General features: G+C 40.8%; 1 protein-coding gene across 9 annotated transcripts in view; it reads right to left on the minus strand.

Moving 5' to 3' along the window:
- birc6 (baculoviral IAP repeat containing 6) overlaps positions 1 to 16,596 on the minus strand; it is a 246,679-nt gene that overhangs the window by 143,058 nt on the left and 87,025 nt on the right. For 8 of the 9 annotated variants that reach the window (XM_073050528.1, XM_073050532.1, XM_073050531.1 and 5 more), the window contains 7 exons: positions 12,701 to 12,834; positions 9,289 to 9,423; positions 8,735 to 8,922; positions 8,124 to 8,426; positions 6,690 to 6,789; positions 4,628 to 4,842; positions 2,849 to 3,057 (listed from right to left, as the gene is read on the minus strand). In XM_073050528.1, coding sequence (XP_072906629.1) covers positions 2,849 to 3,057; positions 4,628 to 4,842; positions 6,690 to 6,789; positions 8,124 to 8,426; positions 8,735 to 8,922; positions 9,289 to 9,423; positions 12,701 to 12,834 — 1,284 coding nt within the window. The remainder of the gene's footprint in view (positions 1 to 2,848; positions 3,058 to 4,627; positions 4,843 to 6,689; positions 6,790 to 8,123; positions 8,427 to 8,734; positions 8,923 to 9,288; positions 9,424 to 12,700; positions 12,835 to 16,596) is intronic. The other variant, XM_073050534.1, reaches the window with a different exon arrangement.

Here is a 16,596-nt window from a genome sequence, read left to right on the forward strand (position 1 = left end):
ACAAGAAGCTCAGAGACCTCGGTCTTCACCCTGCCTTGTTCAGCTGCATCCTGGACTTCCTGTCAGATCGCCAGCAGGTGATAAGAGTGGGCTCCCTCACCCCGGCCCTCTGACCCTCAACACAGGAGCCCCTCAGGGCTGTGTCCTAAGCCCCCTCTTTTACTCTCTGTATACCCATGACTGAGTCACCACCCACAGCTCCAATCTGCTAATTAAATTTGCCAACGACACTATATTGATTGGCCTTATCTCAAATAATAATGAGGTGGCCTACAGGGAAGAAGTCATCTCCCTGACACAGTGGTGTCAAGAAAACAACCTCTTCCTCAATGTCGCAAAAACAAAGGAGCTGGTTGAGGACTACAGGAGGAATGGAGACAGTCTAACCCTTATTGACATCAATGGATCTGGGGTCGAGAGAGTGAACAGCTTTAAATTCCTCGGCATACACATCACTGAGGATCTCACGTGCTCTGTACATACTGGCTGTGTGGTGAAAAAGCAGCTCAGACGGTTGAATTAGTTTGGTATAAGTCCCCAAATCCTAAGAACTTTTCACAGGAGCACAAATGAGAGCATCCTGACTGGCTGCATCTACTGCCTGGTATGGGAACTGTAATTTCCCAAGTCGCAGGACTCTGCAGAGGGTGGTGCGGACAGCCTAGCACAACTATAGATATGAACTTCCACTATTCAGGACACTTACAGAGACAGGTTCATAAAAATGGCCTGAAGGATCATTGGGGACCAGAGTCACCCCAACCACAAACTGTTCCACCTGCTACCATCTGGGAAATATTATCACAGCATTAAAACCAGGACCAACACGCTCCTAGACTAATTAATTCACACTGATACAATTGTATTTCAATGTTATATTGACTGTCCTGTTATACATACTATTTACTATAAATTACTATAACCTGCACATTCCATATTTAGACAGAGACGTAACATAAACATTTTTGCTCCTCACGTATGTGAAAGTAGTAAGAAATAAAGTCAATTCAATTCAGTAACCCCTCATCATCCAACACATATAGGATATTGGGGCCCGTTTAGCAAAATTTCCAGACTATGAAATGTTACTCATTAATACTCCGGAACATTTTAATTCACCATTTCAGAGCTCACATAATAACTCAGCTTTGTGCTTGTATACATTATCCATTCAGGGATAGTACTAAAACTTCACTAAGGAAGCACTTAATTCAGTTTGTTAATCATTCATACTTCTATTTTGTCCATCCTACAGAAAAGATATCTAAGTTTGAGGAATAGAACAACTGGATTCTATTTGGTGCTTCTGTAGAATGCTATGAATTCTGCCATTTCATTAATTCAGGTTTGCAGAGCAGACCCAAATATAAATTATTATATTGAAAGAGTTAATAAAACATGGAAAAGGCCCGTCAGCCCACCTCATCCATGCAAACCAAGATGCCCATCTACACTCACCTTATTTGCTTGCATTTAGTCCAGTATCCCTCAAAATCTTTCCTATCAATATGCCTGTGCACATTCCCTGCATCTATACCCAGTCCACATCCACATCCCATAATGCCTCTTTGCATCTACACCCCATCAGTACTCTCACAGCTTGGCCCTGAATCTCAACCTTGTCCATGATTTGAAGGGTGGACTAATTTGCAGGCACCCTTATACGCAAGGTTTACAGTGTTATATGGGACTAGGATTAGAATTGGGAAATTCTGGGCAATGTGGCTCAAAGGGCTTATTCTGTGCTGTATCTCAATACATTTAAAAACCTACCTCGACCACCACCTCTAGTAGCTGATTCATATAACCACTATCCTGTATTATAATACTTGCCCCTCAAGTCCTTTAAATTTTTCACTACTCATCTCAAACCAATACCCCTTCACTTTTAGACTCCCCTAACCTGGGAAAAAAACTGACTCTACCCCACACACAAAATGCTGTTGGAACATAGCAGGCCAGGCAGCATCTATAACGAGAAGAACTGTCGACGTTTCGGGCCGAGACCCTCCATCAGGACTAACTGAAAGGAAAGATAGTAAGAGATTTGAAAGTAGTGGGGGGAGGGGGAAAAGCGAAATGATAGGAGAAGACAGGAGGGGGTGGGATGAAGCTAAGAGCTGGAAAGGTGATTGGCAAAAGTGATACAGAACTGGAGAAGGGAAAGGATCATGGGACGGGAGGCCTTGGGAGAAAGAAAGGGGGAGGGGGGAGCACCAGAGGGAGATGGAGAACAGGCAGAGTGATGGGCAGAGAGAGAAAACAAAACAAACAACTAAATATGTCAGGGATGGGGTAAGAAGGGGAGGAGGGGCATTAACAGAAGTTAGAGAAGTTAATGTTCATGCCATCAGGTTGGAGGCTACCCAGCCGGTATATAAGGTGTTGTTCCTCCAACCTGAGTTTGGATTCATTTTGACAGTAGAGGAGTCCATCAATAGACAAATCGGAATGGGAATGGGACGTGGAATTAAAATGTGTGGCCACTGGGAGATCCTGCTTTCTCTGGTGGACCGAGCGTAGGTGTTCAGCGAAACGGTCTCCCAGTCTGCGTCGGGTCTCACCAATATATAAAAGGCCACACCGGGAGCACCGGATGCAGTATACCACACAAGCCGACTCACAGGTGAAGTGTCGCCTCACCTGGAAGGACTGTCTGGGGCCTTGAATGGTAGTGAGGGAGGAAGTGTAAGGGCAGGTGTAGCACTTGTTCCACTTACAAGGATAAGTGCCAGGAGGGAGATCGGTGGGAAGGGATGGGGGGGACGAGTGGACAAGGCAGCATAGATTGCAGGGCTCCAATTTGTAAAGCAACCCTCCACTACCACCACCAGATCATTGAACTAACCTGCATTGTATGTCTTCTTGAAGAGCAATCATCATTGTTAACTGCTGCTCCATTTCCGGCTGGCTTGCTGAATCATTTTCACCTTTTAGAGGGTCATGTATTAACTTGATTTCACTTTCCCATGGCAAAATGTAGGTGTGTCCATAATAGAGCCCTAGTGGTATTTTAGCTCTTGCATTTGTGCTGCCATAACGTCCGATCACTGTGATCTGCCAAGCGAAGAGAGGGTTTTAAACACAGATTTTAAAAAGAAACAAAACTCCACACAATCTGTGAGGAACTTAACTTAGGCAGCATCTATGGAGGGGAATAAACAGTTGATGTTTTGGGCAGAGACTCATCCAAACTGGAAGGTATACACACATACACAGGCTTCGGCACATACTGCACCTACTGTACTGTACACACAGCATCACTACAACAAATGTCATCCTCTCTAGCCAGCCATTGTTTCTGGTTCAACCAGGCTCTTAGGTACTTCAGTACCCTATTTGAGAAATCTGAATTTTAATCATTGACCCGTCCATTATAAAGCTTGTCTACGTACACACCACTAGATTGTCTTTCTTCATACCCAATGGAGCCATCACATGAAACATATACATTCATTAATTCCCTCCCCAATTATTCTCAGGTTGACCTGAACAGCATTCTATCTTGCAAACTTTAGTTGGCAGAGCTGGTCAAATGCCAATGTACATCAAGTCCCGCTTATCACAATTGTGGTCAAATAACTAATATTGACTTCCAGTCATTCAACATCTCAAATTTAAAGTCCTCATCCGTTAAAGTCTAACTGAGTACAGTTAGACGAGAAGCTAGACTGGACTGCCAACACAGATGCCTTGTGCAGGAAGGCACAGAGTCGACTGTACTTCCTAAGAAGGTTGGTGCCATTCAATGTCTGTAGTGAGATGCTGAAGATGTTCTATAGGTCAGTTGTGGAGAGCGCCCTCTTCTTTGTGGTGGCGTGTTGGGGAGGAAGCATTAAGAAGAGGGACGCCTCACATCTTAATAAGCTGGTAAGGAAGGCGGGCTCTGTCGTGGGCAAAGTACTGGAGAGTTTAACATCGGTAGCTGAGCGAAGGGCGCTGAGTAGGCTACGGTCAATTATGGATAACTCTGAACATCCTCTACATAGCACCATCCAGAGACAGAGAAGCAGTTTCAGCGACAGGTTACTATCGATGCAATGCTCCTCAGACAGGATGAAGAGGTCAATACTCCCCAATGCCATTAGGCTTTACAATTCAACCGCCAGGACTTAAGAACTTTTTAAAAGCTATTATTAATGCTTTTTGAGATAGTGATTTAGATGCATATCATATTTTTTACTGAGTTAAGTATTGTATGTAATTAGTTTTGCTACAACAAGTGTATGGGACATTGGAAAAAAGTTGAATTTCCCCATGGGGATGAATAAAGTATCTATCTATCCATCTATCTATCCTTTGTGGTCTCTCCTATCTGAATGTACAGTACATTCTTCTCCAGCCCTACCAAAGAACCCTGGCTGTGTGGTGTCCTAAGTTGCTATGATGCAGTTTTAATAAGAAAATTCTTAAGTCCATCAGTAAATGGACAAAGGAGTTCCACTCCACAGCTACCCACCTCTTAGTAGATTTTCCTTTAACCAAACTAGGCCACAAATGTCAGTGTTTAGCTCCTTATCAAGTCTAAATTTTGCCTTATTTTACTGAAAGATTCCTTGAGGTACTGTTAAAGAGTGGAATTACAGTGGAAGTTTTTGTTTTTCCATTTATCTTGGAAGCCACGTACCTTCATAAACCTGCAAACAGGTGGTGGCAATAAATCATGAAGAATCAATGAGTGTGTACTAATATCTGTGGCTACCACTAAGCGTCGGCCATCCACTTCCTCTCCCAGTGTCCAAATGTCAATTGATAATGATGCTAGGTCTGCACAGGTTGGAATTAATATATCAGTCAGGAGTATTGGCCTCCCAAAGTCCAGTGTCACAAATCTTCTCGCTCCTAAAAATCAGATAAACAAAACAATTTAAATTGACATATTTTTCAATAATTAACAGTCATGTGAGCATTGTGCCAGGGATAAACAGAGGAACTAATACTTTATTTAGCCTGTAACAATTATCCAAAACTGGCAAGACCACCTTGCAATGGATACAAAAATAGATCAACTGTTAAAATATAAAAATGTAAGTGGTATAACAGATGGGTTACACACCACCTATAGAAACTGAAACTTCCAATGCTTCAGGTCTGTGACCCTTTGCCAGAACACAAGCAATGCTCTCAGCTTCAAATGGCCCATCTGACTGTCACTCCCGTCTCTGATGCTCTCTACCTCCATCACCATCTCAGGGTACAGACAGATGACCAACATCTACCACAAGCTCACAGACTCAGAGCTATCATAATTGCACTCCCCTCACCCTTCCTCCTCTAAGAACTCCATTGCATTCTCTCAATTCACATGCCTGTCAAAAAAAAAAACTTCAGATGGAGTGTTGAAGAATTGCAAAACTAAAACGTTGGCCATTTCTTCTTACACTCTGCTCGACCCAGTTTTTCCAGCATCTGCAATCTTCATATTTTCATTTAAGAATATATTTGAATTGGAAGTAATACAGAAGATTTATTTGATTCATCAGATGAAGAGGTTGATGTATGAAGACATATTTAGGCTAAAATTATTTACAAGGCTTGGAAGTTAACCGATTAAAACATAAAAGATTGAGGGGGAATGTTGAGAGCACATTTTACTTAATAGGACTTTCAAGAAAGGGGACATAGTTCAAAATTAGACAAGGGACAGTAGATGATGGAATCAGGAGTAAAAAAAGACAGCAAACTGTGGGATCTCGACAACTCCCCTGCTTCTGCAGATGCTGCTTAGCCAGCTGAATTCTTTCAACAGTTTGTTTTGGTCGAAAATAAGAGATGACCCATTTAAGGCCAAGACTGGGAGGAAGGGAATGAGGATCAACAACATGTCTCAGAGGTTCATGACTCTGGAACTGTGTACCACAGAACTATGAAGACAGAGTCACTGAATATAATTAAAACAGAAATGGACAGAGCTGAATTACAAGATAAGGCGGAAAACGAACAAAGAGGATCTTTCTGATTGGTGGAACAGCTCAACGTGTTGAAAGACCTGCTTCTCCTGTTCCTTATTTGTAGTAAACATAAACTGCTATCATTTTTTATTCCTCAGCATCCATTTAGCAAACATATTAGAAACAAAAAGGGAACACGAATGGCATACTGATGGCTCATCTGCTAAAGGAAATGCAATAGTTCCACAAAAAGCAAATTCTTAGGTTTAAACAATGGTTTGCTTTGATTACTTATCAACAAATTGGCAAGAGGAAGCACATTAATTAATGCCCTTATGCTAACAAGATGGGGGAGAGGATGCTGAGGAGTTAGCTGGAATTAACTTCTGACACTTAATATTGGAAAACAGCTCAATGAAAGGCATCATGAGCACAAGAGATCCTGCAGATGTTAGAAATCCAGAGCAACACACAAAGTGCTGGCAGAACTCAGCAGGTCAGGCAGGACCTGATAAAAGGTCTCAGCCTGAAACATCAACTGTTTACTCATTTCCATAGATGCTGCCTGACCTGCTGAGTTCCTCCAGCATTTTGTACGTGTTACAAAGGCATCACGCAGGATAATATCATCACCTGTGAAGCACCGCTGAACCAAACAGCCTTTCCTTTATCATCTACTTAGGCAAACATTAAAAAAAAACAATAATGTAATGAGATATTTAAACTTGAAATAATACAGGAGTTAATGAAGAGAAAAAATACTAGATTAATAAAAGTCAATGTAGAAAGTATCAGTACCTGAGTGCATGCGTTCAATGATGATTGACTGATGTGGAGGAGGTTGAAGCAGATGAGAAGCATGAGAAATTGCTAATGCTAGACCTGTACCCAGAGGACTCTGCAAAACAAAACAAACATTCAAATACAAATTTTCTAAAAACCAGAATTATGACACACACCTGCATTTATGAAGCTAACAAAGACAAATATATTTCTATTGCACTTTCTAACTAGCCAAAAACAACAAATAATGCCCACCCACTATACAGTTTATTTCCAAATACTGATTATTAAATATATAAATAAAACCAGTGTGTGATATGCAACTTTTGAAAAATGATAATCTAAAAAAATAACCAGTAAGCTTCTGTGCAAAAAATTTAAAGTAACACAATCACGTTATTGGCAAATAACAAGATAGCCTATCCGATAGCAAGAGAACAACTCTACAGTATTCATTGCTCGATTTCTCTAAAGTTAAATACTTGCAATTTAAATACACTCTGAATGCTTGTATATGAAGTCACAATGCTAATGACTCTCTGGACACTTTCATCAAATTACACTTCTAAACCACCCACATATCTCTGGTCATCCACCTCCTTCAACATCAATTTAGCAGCACATATTCTTCATTCCTTTTTTTTGTTCCAAAGTTCATTACTTCAACTTTGTCAGGAAATGCCAATATTATTTACATTACTCCATAACAGGGGTGTCAAACTCATTTTAGGTCACGGGCCGGATTGAGCAAAATGCAGCTTCATGCGGGCCGGATCAGTCGGACGCGTGCGAACGCAGCTTTCGTTGCCTCCATTTTTTCAGCCTGCTCTCATGTGTCTCAGTCTCTGCTATAACTACAAAGTGTTTCACTTTACAAATTCCATTTCTTATGACGAAGACTGCCGAATAAACACTAAAAACCCTGAAAACCTGGTACCTGAATAAACTCAGCATTAGCCATATCATACGCCATAGGTGCTTCGATTACTGGGGCCAGCTTTAATAGTAATTAGATATTCTCTCACGGGTCAAAGATAATTCCACCGAGGGCCGGATTTGGCCCACGGGCCTTGAGTTTGACATATATGCTCCATAAGTACCAATGATGTACTTATAAACTATAAAGCGAGGAGGGAAAATAGCACACCAGTGGCTACTGTTCATAGACTGAATCCAATCAATTAGCACATTCACCAAATCTAATGATTTTAGCCAAAAACCAAAATTCAAGCTTCAGTAACTGCCACACTTCTTCCTCCTCTCCGTATTTTGAATGCTTTGTTTGCATTGTCTAGAAACTGATTAAATTGATTCTATAGACTGGTAGTCTTTCAAACAATCAGTATTGTACACATTTTATTTTGAATCAAATTTCTTAAGACTACTTTTAATTGCTCAATTATGTACTGTTTTGATAAACACAAATTAGTGTGATAACTCCAAACATACCGTTTTGGACTTGGCATTTTTTGAATGAATGGCCACAGGGACTGGATGAGGATCAATTACAGAGCCAGGGAAGAGCTGTGCTAACTCTGCACTGATCGCTGCAGAGACTGCCTCATTAGGTGGTGTTAATGGAGGAGTCATGAACAGTGGAGTTGTTTTTGGAGTGGGAGGAATGACATCAGCAGGATGTATGAAAAAGCCAGGTGCGGAAGAGGCACTAGAAGGCACCGAGTTGTGTATAGGTCCGACTCCAGGTGCTGTCGCTGCCGTAGTCTGATGCAACTTAGCTTCAAGCTTGGCTTTCTGTTATATTTAAAAAAAGAGTAGTCAATTAAACTACTTTGTTACAGCCCATGTGGCTTCAGTTATCACTTTGAACACATTAAGGAAAATGAAATTTGATTTTTGGATCTAAAGTTTTGGGAAGCAACGACTCATGTCAACTATCTGAAAATTGGGTTTTCCTATGAACAACCCACAAAACTAAATGCTCACATTACATTAACAAATCAAAATTTAGTTATTACCATGTCCTTCAAACACAAAAGTAACATTTAAATACGTGAAGACTGAGAGGAATCAGTAACTGACATCACAATTTTACTACACACCTGCTGCTGAAGTTTGAGCAACTGCTGTTGTTTCTCCTGTAGAACCTGCAACTGTTGCTCTGCTGAAGCCATGGCGTGGGAGAGAGACTGAAGAGCAACTTGCGCTGCTGAGCTCAGGGCTGTTGAGGCTTCTCCTACTGTACCAGTTGTAAGCCCGCCCACTACTCCAGTGAGGCCAAAGCCAGTCACTGCACAATGGAAAGTAGAAAGTTCACAAGTTAAGATAAAGCAATGGTCCAGGCTTTGATATGAAAAATAAATTGTAACATGATGGCTAACATTTTATCCTCCTGAAAAATTTCAGATATCAAAAACAAAGCTTCTCACAGAAACATACTAAATTGATCACAGAATATAATGGAATTTGATTCTGTCATCTTTGTGAGCATTAACCTTAGAATAGTTACACTTGAATACATTTGATAGCAAATAAAATGCAAGTTATAAATGTTGCATTTCTATAAGCTATCCCAATCCGATAGAATGTGAGCATAAGCAGCTCATAAAAAGGAGACTTTAACATCAAAATGACCATTCTTCCTGCATCAACTTACTTGCATCATCTCGTTCCACTCTCGTGCCATCACTCGTTGAAATGCAACTGAAGTGGAGTGGTTCAACTTCCAAAAGTCCGGTTAGAGCTGTGAAACTGCCCTCAGCTGCACCACAACTGCTCATCTTCCCATTCCCTGCATAGGCAGTACACATTCAGAACCATGCACATGGACACTTAGCTTAAAATACAATTACATTTTTTGTCCAGAAAATGACCTCAAGTCACTGGACATCACTGTCTATACACAACACTGATCATCACTAACAATTTACACTACATAAATGGTGGGATGCATAAGGAACCAAGATCAGTACCTAATTTGATATTTGCTCCTTTTAGATTATTTAGATGGGATTTTGAAAGAATCAGAATTATTACTGCTGACTGTATGGCAAGAAATTTGTTGTTTTGCTGCAACACTACAGCGTATAGACAAGTATAGTGATTAATTGGGCTATCAGTTAATCAGGGCAGCCACTTACTGCATTTGGACCAGATCTTAAAGAACAAAAAATAATCGAGAGAATAACCGGTGAGTCCTGCCCTCAAATTTGCTTGGTCCACTTCCAACAATTCCCTCCCCTTTCTTGATCTCTCTGTCTCTATCTCTAGAGACAGCTTATCTACTGATGTCTATTATAAACCCATGGACTTTCATAGCTACCTGGACTATACCTCTTCCCTGTTACTTGTAAAAACACCATCCCCTTCTCTCAATTCCTCTGTCTCCACCGCATCTGCTCTCAGGATGTGGCTTTTCAGTCCAGAATGAAGGAGATGTCGTCCTCCTTCAAAGAAAGGAGCTTCCCTTCCTCCACCATCAACGATGCCCTCAACCACATCTCTTCTATTTCACACGTCTGGTCTTACACTATCCTCCCGCCACGCTACCACGGACAGAGTTCCTCTTCTCGTCACCAACCTCCCCACGAACCTCCATGCCCAGCAAATTCTCTAGAACTTCTGCCATCTTCAACAGCATCCCACCACCCCACCCCACTTTCTGCTTTCCACAGTAATTGTCCCCTACATGACTCCCTTTTCCATTTGTCCCTCCCCACTGATCTCCCTCCTGGCATTTATCCTTGCAAGCAGAACAAATGCTGCACCTGCCCTTACACTTCCTCCTTCACTACCATTTAAAGCCCCCAACAGTCCTTCCAGGTGAGGTGACATCACCTGTGAGTCACTGAGTCCGGTGCTCCCAGTGTGGCCTCCTGTATATCAGTGAGACACAACGCAGATGGGGAGACTGCTTCGCTGAGCACCTACACTCCACCCAACAGAAAAAGCAGGATCTCTCAGTGGCCATCTATTTTAATTCCACTTCCCATTCCCACTCTGACATGTCAATCAATGGCCTCCTCCAAGGCCATGAGTGAAGCCACACTCAAGCAGGAGAAACAACACCTTATATTCCATCTGGGTAGTGTCCAGCCTGATGGCATGAACATCGATTTCTCGTACTTCCGGTAATAGCACCCCGCCCCCCCACCACCAGTCCCCATTCCCTTTTCCTTCTCAACTCATCTCCTTGCCTCCCAATCACCTCCCTCTGGTGCTCCTTCCCCCCGTTTTCTTTCTTCCATGGCCAGCCTCCTATCCTCTTCTATTAAATTCCCCCTTCTCCAGCCCTGTATCTCTTCCACCAATCAACTTCCAGCTCTGCTTCACCTCTCCCCCTCCCGGTCTCACCAATCACCTTGTGGTTTCTCCCTCCCCTCATCCCATCTCTTAAATCTATTCATCTTTTGTTTCTCCAGTCCTGCTGAAGGGTTTTGGCCTGAAACATCTACTTTACTCTTTTCCATAGACGCTGCCTGGCCTGCTGAGTTCTCCAGCATTTCAAACATGTTGCCTGGATTTCCAGCCTCTGCAGATTTTCTCGTTTGTGTTTTCAGTTGTGTGTGCGCGTGCTTGTCTTCAAAAAGCAGTGGTTTTTGTCACTGATAATTGGCAAGAAAATAAACAGCAAGACAATTAAGTAGTGCTTTACTCACTGCAGTTTCAAGCTTAGCGATGCCAATATGGCTAGCAGTGAAAATGAGAAGATTTTACTACTTTAACAAGTTAGGAACCATGAAGAATTCAAAAGGTATTAAAAATCATCTTGAATTTTACAACGAAAATTGAGACTTGGAGGATGCAATCATCGAAAATTGTATGAAGGCAGTTCATTATCTACATTAGGTGCTTGCACTGATTTTGTTCATTTACACGGTACATGGTAACATGCACTGGATCCACTGATAACCATAATGTATTCATACAGTTTTATAATACTGTCGTAGTATTGAAAGTGTTCCAATTTGTTTTGTATTTCATTTAAATACATAATTTGTTACTCAGTTAAGCGTTAGCTTGTCCTTTCTATACTTTGTTAACTATTTCCATGAAACGTTAGCTAATTGGGGCAGCCACTTAAGTGGGTCTAAATGTACAGGTCCCAATGTGTTCCAATTAATCAGAATCCACTGTATTTATGGTACTGCTAAAGCTGTGGAATCATTTATACTGTGACAGGATTGTGCAGCATCAACTGTTATCATGCGTTGTAACATCAACTGATATAATGTTTTTATCAATTATGCTATTGTTTGCACTGTTGTAACTATATGTTGTAATTATGTGGTTTTGTGCAGGTCTTGTAGCTTGTAGCTTTAGTTTTTGGTCTTGTTTTTGTCTGGTGGATTTGGAGCTCCTTTCCGGGGAACGCACTAGATGGTAGCGCGATATTAATACGCAGCAGCCTCTCCAGACTCTGGATTGGGGATTGCCAAACGTTACGTGGATTTTCTGGTGTCGTCTGTTTTGTCATATGCTTTTATGATATCATTCTGGGGGAACGTTGTCTCATTTTTTAACTGCATTGCATTTGAGGTTTCTAAATGACAATAAACTGAATCTGAAGCTGCACAAGGATTCACAGTAGAGCAGAAGACCTTAAAATACAGAAGGAGACCCTTGAGCTTGTTTGATCCTCCACAATATTCCACGTGGGAATTTAAACTGGAGGTGGCAGTGTGTTTTTTTTTACGAGGTCAAGTTGCGAGCTCGACATCAACCCAGCATGGATGGAGAGAGCACGCTCAGGAGAGGTCTGTCACTGGATCGAACTCGGGAACCTCCGTTCTCGAGGCCGGCACTGATCTCACTATGCCACCAGCCGTTATGCTACTCAATAAAATCATGTTGATTAAGTGTGGTGAACGGGAGTTTCCATATGCAGTAAGGCTTCCCTCAGTCCAGATTTTATACTACGCCAATGCAGACATTTGTACTAACACTGCAATGTCACTAGAACATCAGAATTGTCCAAGATATTTGCAAAAAAATGATGAATCAACATATTGCAGTTCCACTGGAATCAAGTCACTTATCAGCTTCAGAAATAGTGTTTGACCACTCACCTGATAATACATCAGAAAGATCGATTTCATCAGATTGTACACCCACGCTGCTATTATAAGCATTTTTGCAGGATGAACCACACATTTCTAAATCAAACAGAACGGGATCAAAGGGCGAGCTGTATAAGCCATACCTGAAATTTCAAAACAGTTTCATCAATTAACCTAACTGAATATTAATTAAATTAAAAATACTTATGTAAAATCAGTAACTAATACATTTATGTTACCTCCATGGGCACATAAGCAAAATTAAGCCCAATATTTTAAAATCAGTGAAATAATGTATGTCTTCTTCCATCATTTTATTAATGCTAATTAAAATTAATTATTTTTTAAACTCAAAATCTGACAAAATTCTTTAAAAGCCTTGCTTTAGTGATTTCTATTTTAAATGGAAACATACGAAGGAGAAGGTCATTTAGGCTTTTGTACCTTCTAAACCATTCAGTAAACTTCATGACTGGTCTTTTATACTAGACACAGCAGTAAAATATTTGAAGTTATCTTGGAAACACCAGGCTAAAAGGAAAAGGGAATTTTAAATCATCTAGACTTCTAATTCCTAATCCATGCCTGATGACTCCCAATTTAAAAGGAATATCAATCAAGTTGCAAATGTACAATTTAGCTCCCAAACAAACTAAACGAAGTTTGCACGCCTCGCTGTATGAGATGTGTGCAAAGAACTTGAAAGAAACCAGAAGACCTCTGAAAGTTCATGGATACAGCACCTAAAAGGAATCATGGGCAAATACTGGGAGAGACATCAAGCTGAACAAGTTTTCTATCATTAGTGTTTATCCAAACAATATAGGTAAGGTATTAAGTCAGCAATCTCAATAACTCATTAGCAGGTGATATTAGTTACTCAGATCCTGTGCGAGAATGTTTAAAGCTCTAAGTGGATACCAGTCGGAACTTGCAATGATTTTCCATGTTATGACAATAGAAAAGAACGTGGCTTACAAGCAAGCACAAGGTGAGTGAAAAGAATACAACATAGTAAAATCTCTTGTTTTAAGTGAATAGCTCATATCCAAATTGATGAAATGTGGTAAATACTATGAATGACAATTTCATAATCAATGATAAGTAAATTTCAAAACAAATTGACATTCAATTAAGCAGAGCTACTGCATCAAGCACCTCCACTCCATCTGTCAAAAGTAGAACATTTGAACTCCTGTTCCCAACCCGACTATTAGTCCATGGCTCCTCTTGCGCCACGATGAGGCCAGCCTCAGGGTGGAGGAGCAACACCTTATATTCCGTACAGGTAGCCTTCAACCTGATGGCATGAATATCAATTTCTCCTTCTGGTAAAAATGTTCCCTTCTCCCTCCCTTCTTCTACTCCCCACTCTGGCCTCTCAACTCTTCTCACATGCCTATCTCCTCCCCCTGCGTCCCCTCCTCCTATGGTCCACTCCTCTCCTACCAGATTCCTTCCTCTTCAGCCTTTTTCATTTCTATCCACCTGGCTTCACCTATCACCTTCTAGCTACCTTTTTATTTTGGCATCTTCCCTCTTCCTTTCCAAACCTAAAGGCTCTCAGCCTAAAATGTCAGTCGTTTATTCACTTCTGTAGACATGCAGGTGTGTGACTGGCAACTAAATATTCCTGGTATTCACTAAGGAGAAGGATATTGAATTGTGTAAGGTAAGGGAAACAAGTAGGGAAGTTACAGAAACTATGACGATTGAAGAGGAAGAAACACTGGCACTTTTAAGGAATATAAAAGTGGATAAATCTCCGGGTCCTGACAAGATATCCCCTGGGACCTTGAGGGAAGTTAGTGTAGAAATATGTCATTAGAAACGGGAATAGTGCTGGAAGATTGGCGTACTGCTCATGTGGTTCCATTGTTTAAAAAGGATTCTAAGAGTAAACCTAGCAATTATAGGTCTGTCAGTTTGACGTCAGTGGTGGGTAAATTAATGAAAAGTATTCTTAGAGATGGTATATATAATTATCTGGATAGACAGGGTCTGATTAGAAACAGTCAGCATGGATTTGAGTGTGAAAGGTCATGTTTGACAAATCTTATTGAATTTTTTGAAGAGGTTACTAGGAAAGCTGACGAGGGTAAAGCAGTGGATGTTGCCTATATGGACTTCAGAAAGGCCTTTGACAAGGTTCCGCATGGAAGGTTAGTTAGGAAGGTTCAATCGTTAGGTATTAATACTGAAGTAGTAAAATGGATTTAACAGTGGCTTGATGGGAGATACCAGAGAGTAGTGGTGGATAACTGTTTGTCAGGTTGGAGGGCAGTGACTAGTGGTGTGCCTCAGGGATCTGTACTGGGTCCAATGTTGTTTGTCATATACATTAATGATCTGGATGATGGGGTGGTAAATTGGATTAGTAAGTATGCAGATGATACTAAAGTAGATGGTGTTGTGGATAATGAAGCAGGTTTTCAAAGCTTGCAGAGAGATTTAGGCCACTTAGAAGAGTGGGCTGAATGATGGCAGATGGAGTTCAATGCTGTTAAGTGTGAGGTGCTACATTTTGGTAGGAATAATCCAAATCGGACACACATGGTAAATGGTAGGGCATTGAAGAATGCAATAGAACAGAGTGATCTAGGAATAATGGTGCATAGTTCCCTGAAGGTGGAATCTCATGTGGATAGGGTGGTGAAGAAAGCTTTTGGTATTCTGGCCTTTATAAATCAGAGCATTGAGTATAGAAATTGGGATGCAATGTTAAAATTGTACAAAGCATTGGTAAGGCCAAATTTGGAGTATTGTGTACAGTTCTGGTCACCAAATTATAGGAAAGATGTCAACAAAATAAAGAGAGTACAGAGAAGATTTACCAGAATGTTACCTGGGTTTCAGCACCTAAGTTACAGGGAAAGGCTGAACAAGTTAGGTTTTTATTCTTTGGAGCATAGGAGGCTGAGGGGGGACTTGATAAAGGTATTTAAAATTATGAGGATAGATAGAGTTGATGTGGATAGGCTTTTTCCATTGAGAGTAGGGGAGATTCAAACAAGAGGACATGAGTTGAGAGCTAGGGGGCAAAAGTTTAAGGGTAACACGAGGGGGAATTTCTTTACTCAGAGAGTGGTAGCTGTGTGGAACGAGCTTCCAGTAAAGTGGTAGAGGCAGGTTCGGTATTGTCATTTAAAGTAAAATTGGATAGGTACATGGACAAGAAAGGAAAGGAGGGTTATGGGCTGAGTGCAGGCCAGTGGGACTAGGTGAGAGTAAGCGTTCGGCATGGACTAGAAGGGCCGAGATGGCCTGTTTCTGTGCTGTAATTGTTATATTGTTATATGTTTACCCAGCAAACAAGACTTTTTAAAATGGCCTTCACTGTAAGCATCACCTCCCAAAGACCCAGTGAAACTTCCTGCCAAACTGATCATTTATAAGACCTTTACAGACCTTTTTTAACAATACAAAAATGAGCTGAAATATTACAATTGCTGCAATGATAAAAATATTTTAAAACAAACTTCTGAATTATTAAAGTGAAACTTATAGCACCTGTATATTGGTCAGACCAAAATAAGTAAACAGCAACTGTCAAACTATTAAATTAAAAAACATGTTGAAAACCTGATCGCCATCAATTCTTAGGACAGTTGCTGGTATATATTTTATAAGTTATCAAGAATGCCACTTGACAACCAATTTGTATCTCACTTACTTTGCTTCACAGCAGATTGTATCTCAATGCTTTGCAAGTTAATTTATTTCCCCCTAAAAATGTAATTTATTCCACTTTTCAATAAGTTCACTTCCTAAATATTTAGCTATGGCCAAAAAGAAAGATAATGAGCGTTTGAAACTTATGTAGTTCAACTTTACATATTCTCTCCATCAACAGCATTATACTGATCAACAGCACTTCTGGTCAAGATGGCACCTGGGTACAACAC

The sequence above is a fragment of the Hemitrygon akajei genome, chromosome 7 (assembly GCF_048418815.1).
Source record: "Hemitrygon akajei chromosome 7, sHemAka1.3, whole genome shotgun sequence".
NCBI classification, from domain to species: Eukaryota; Metazoa; Chordata; class Chondrichthyes; order Myliobatiformes; family Dasyatidae; genus Hemitrygon; species Hemitrygon akajei.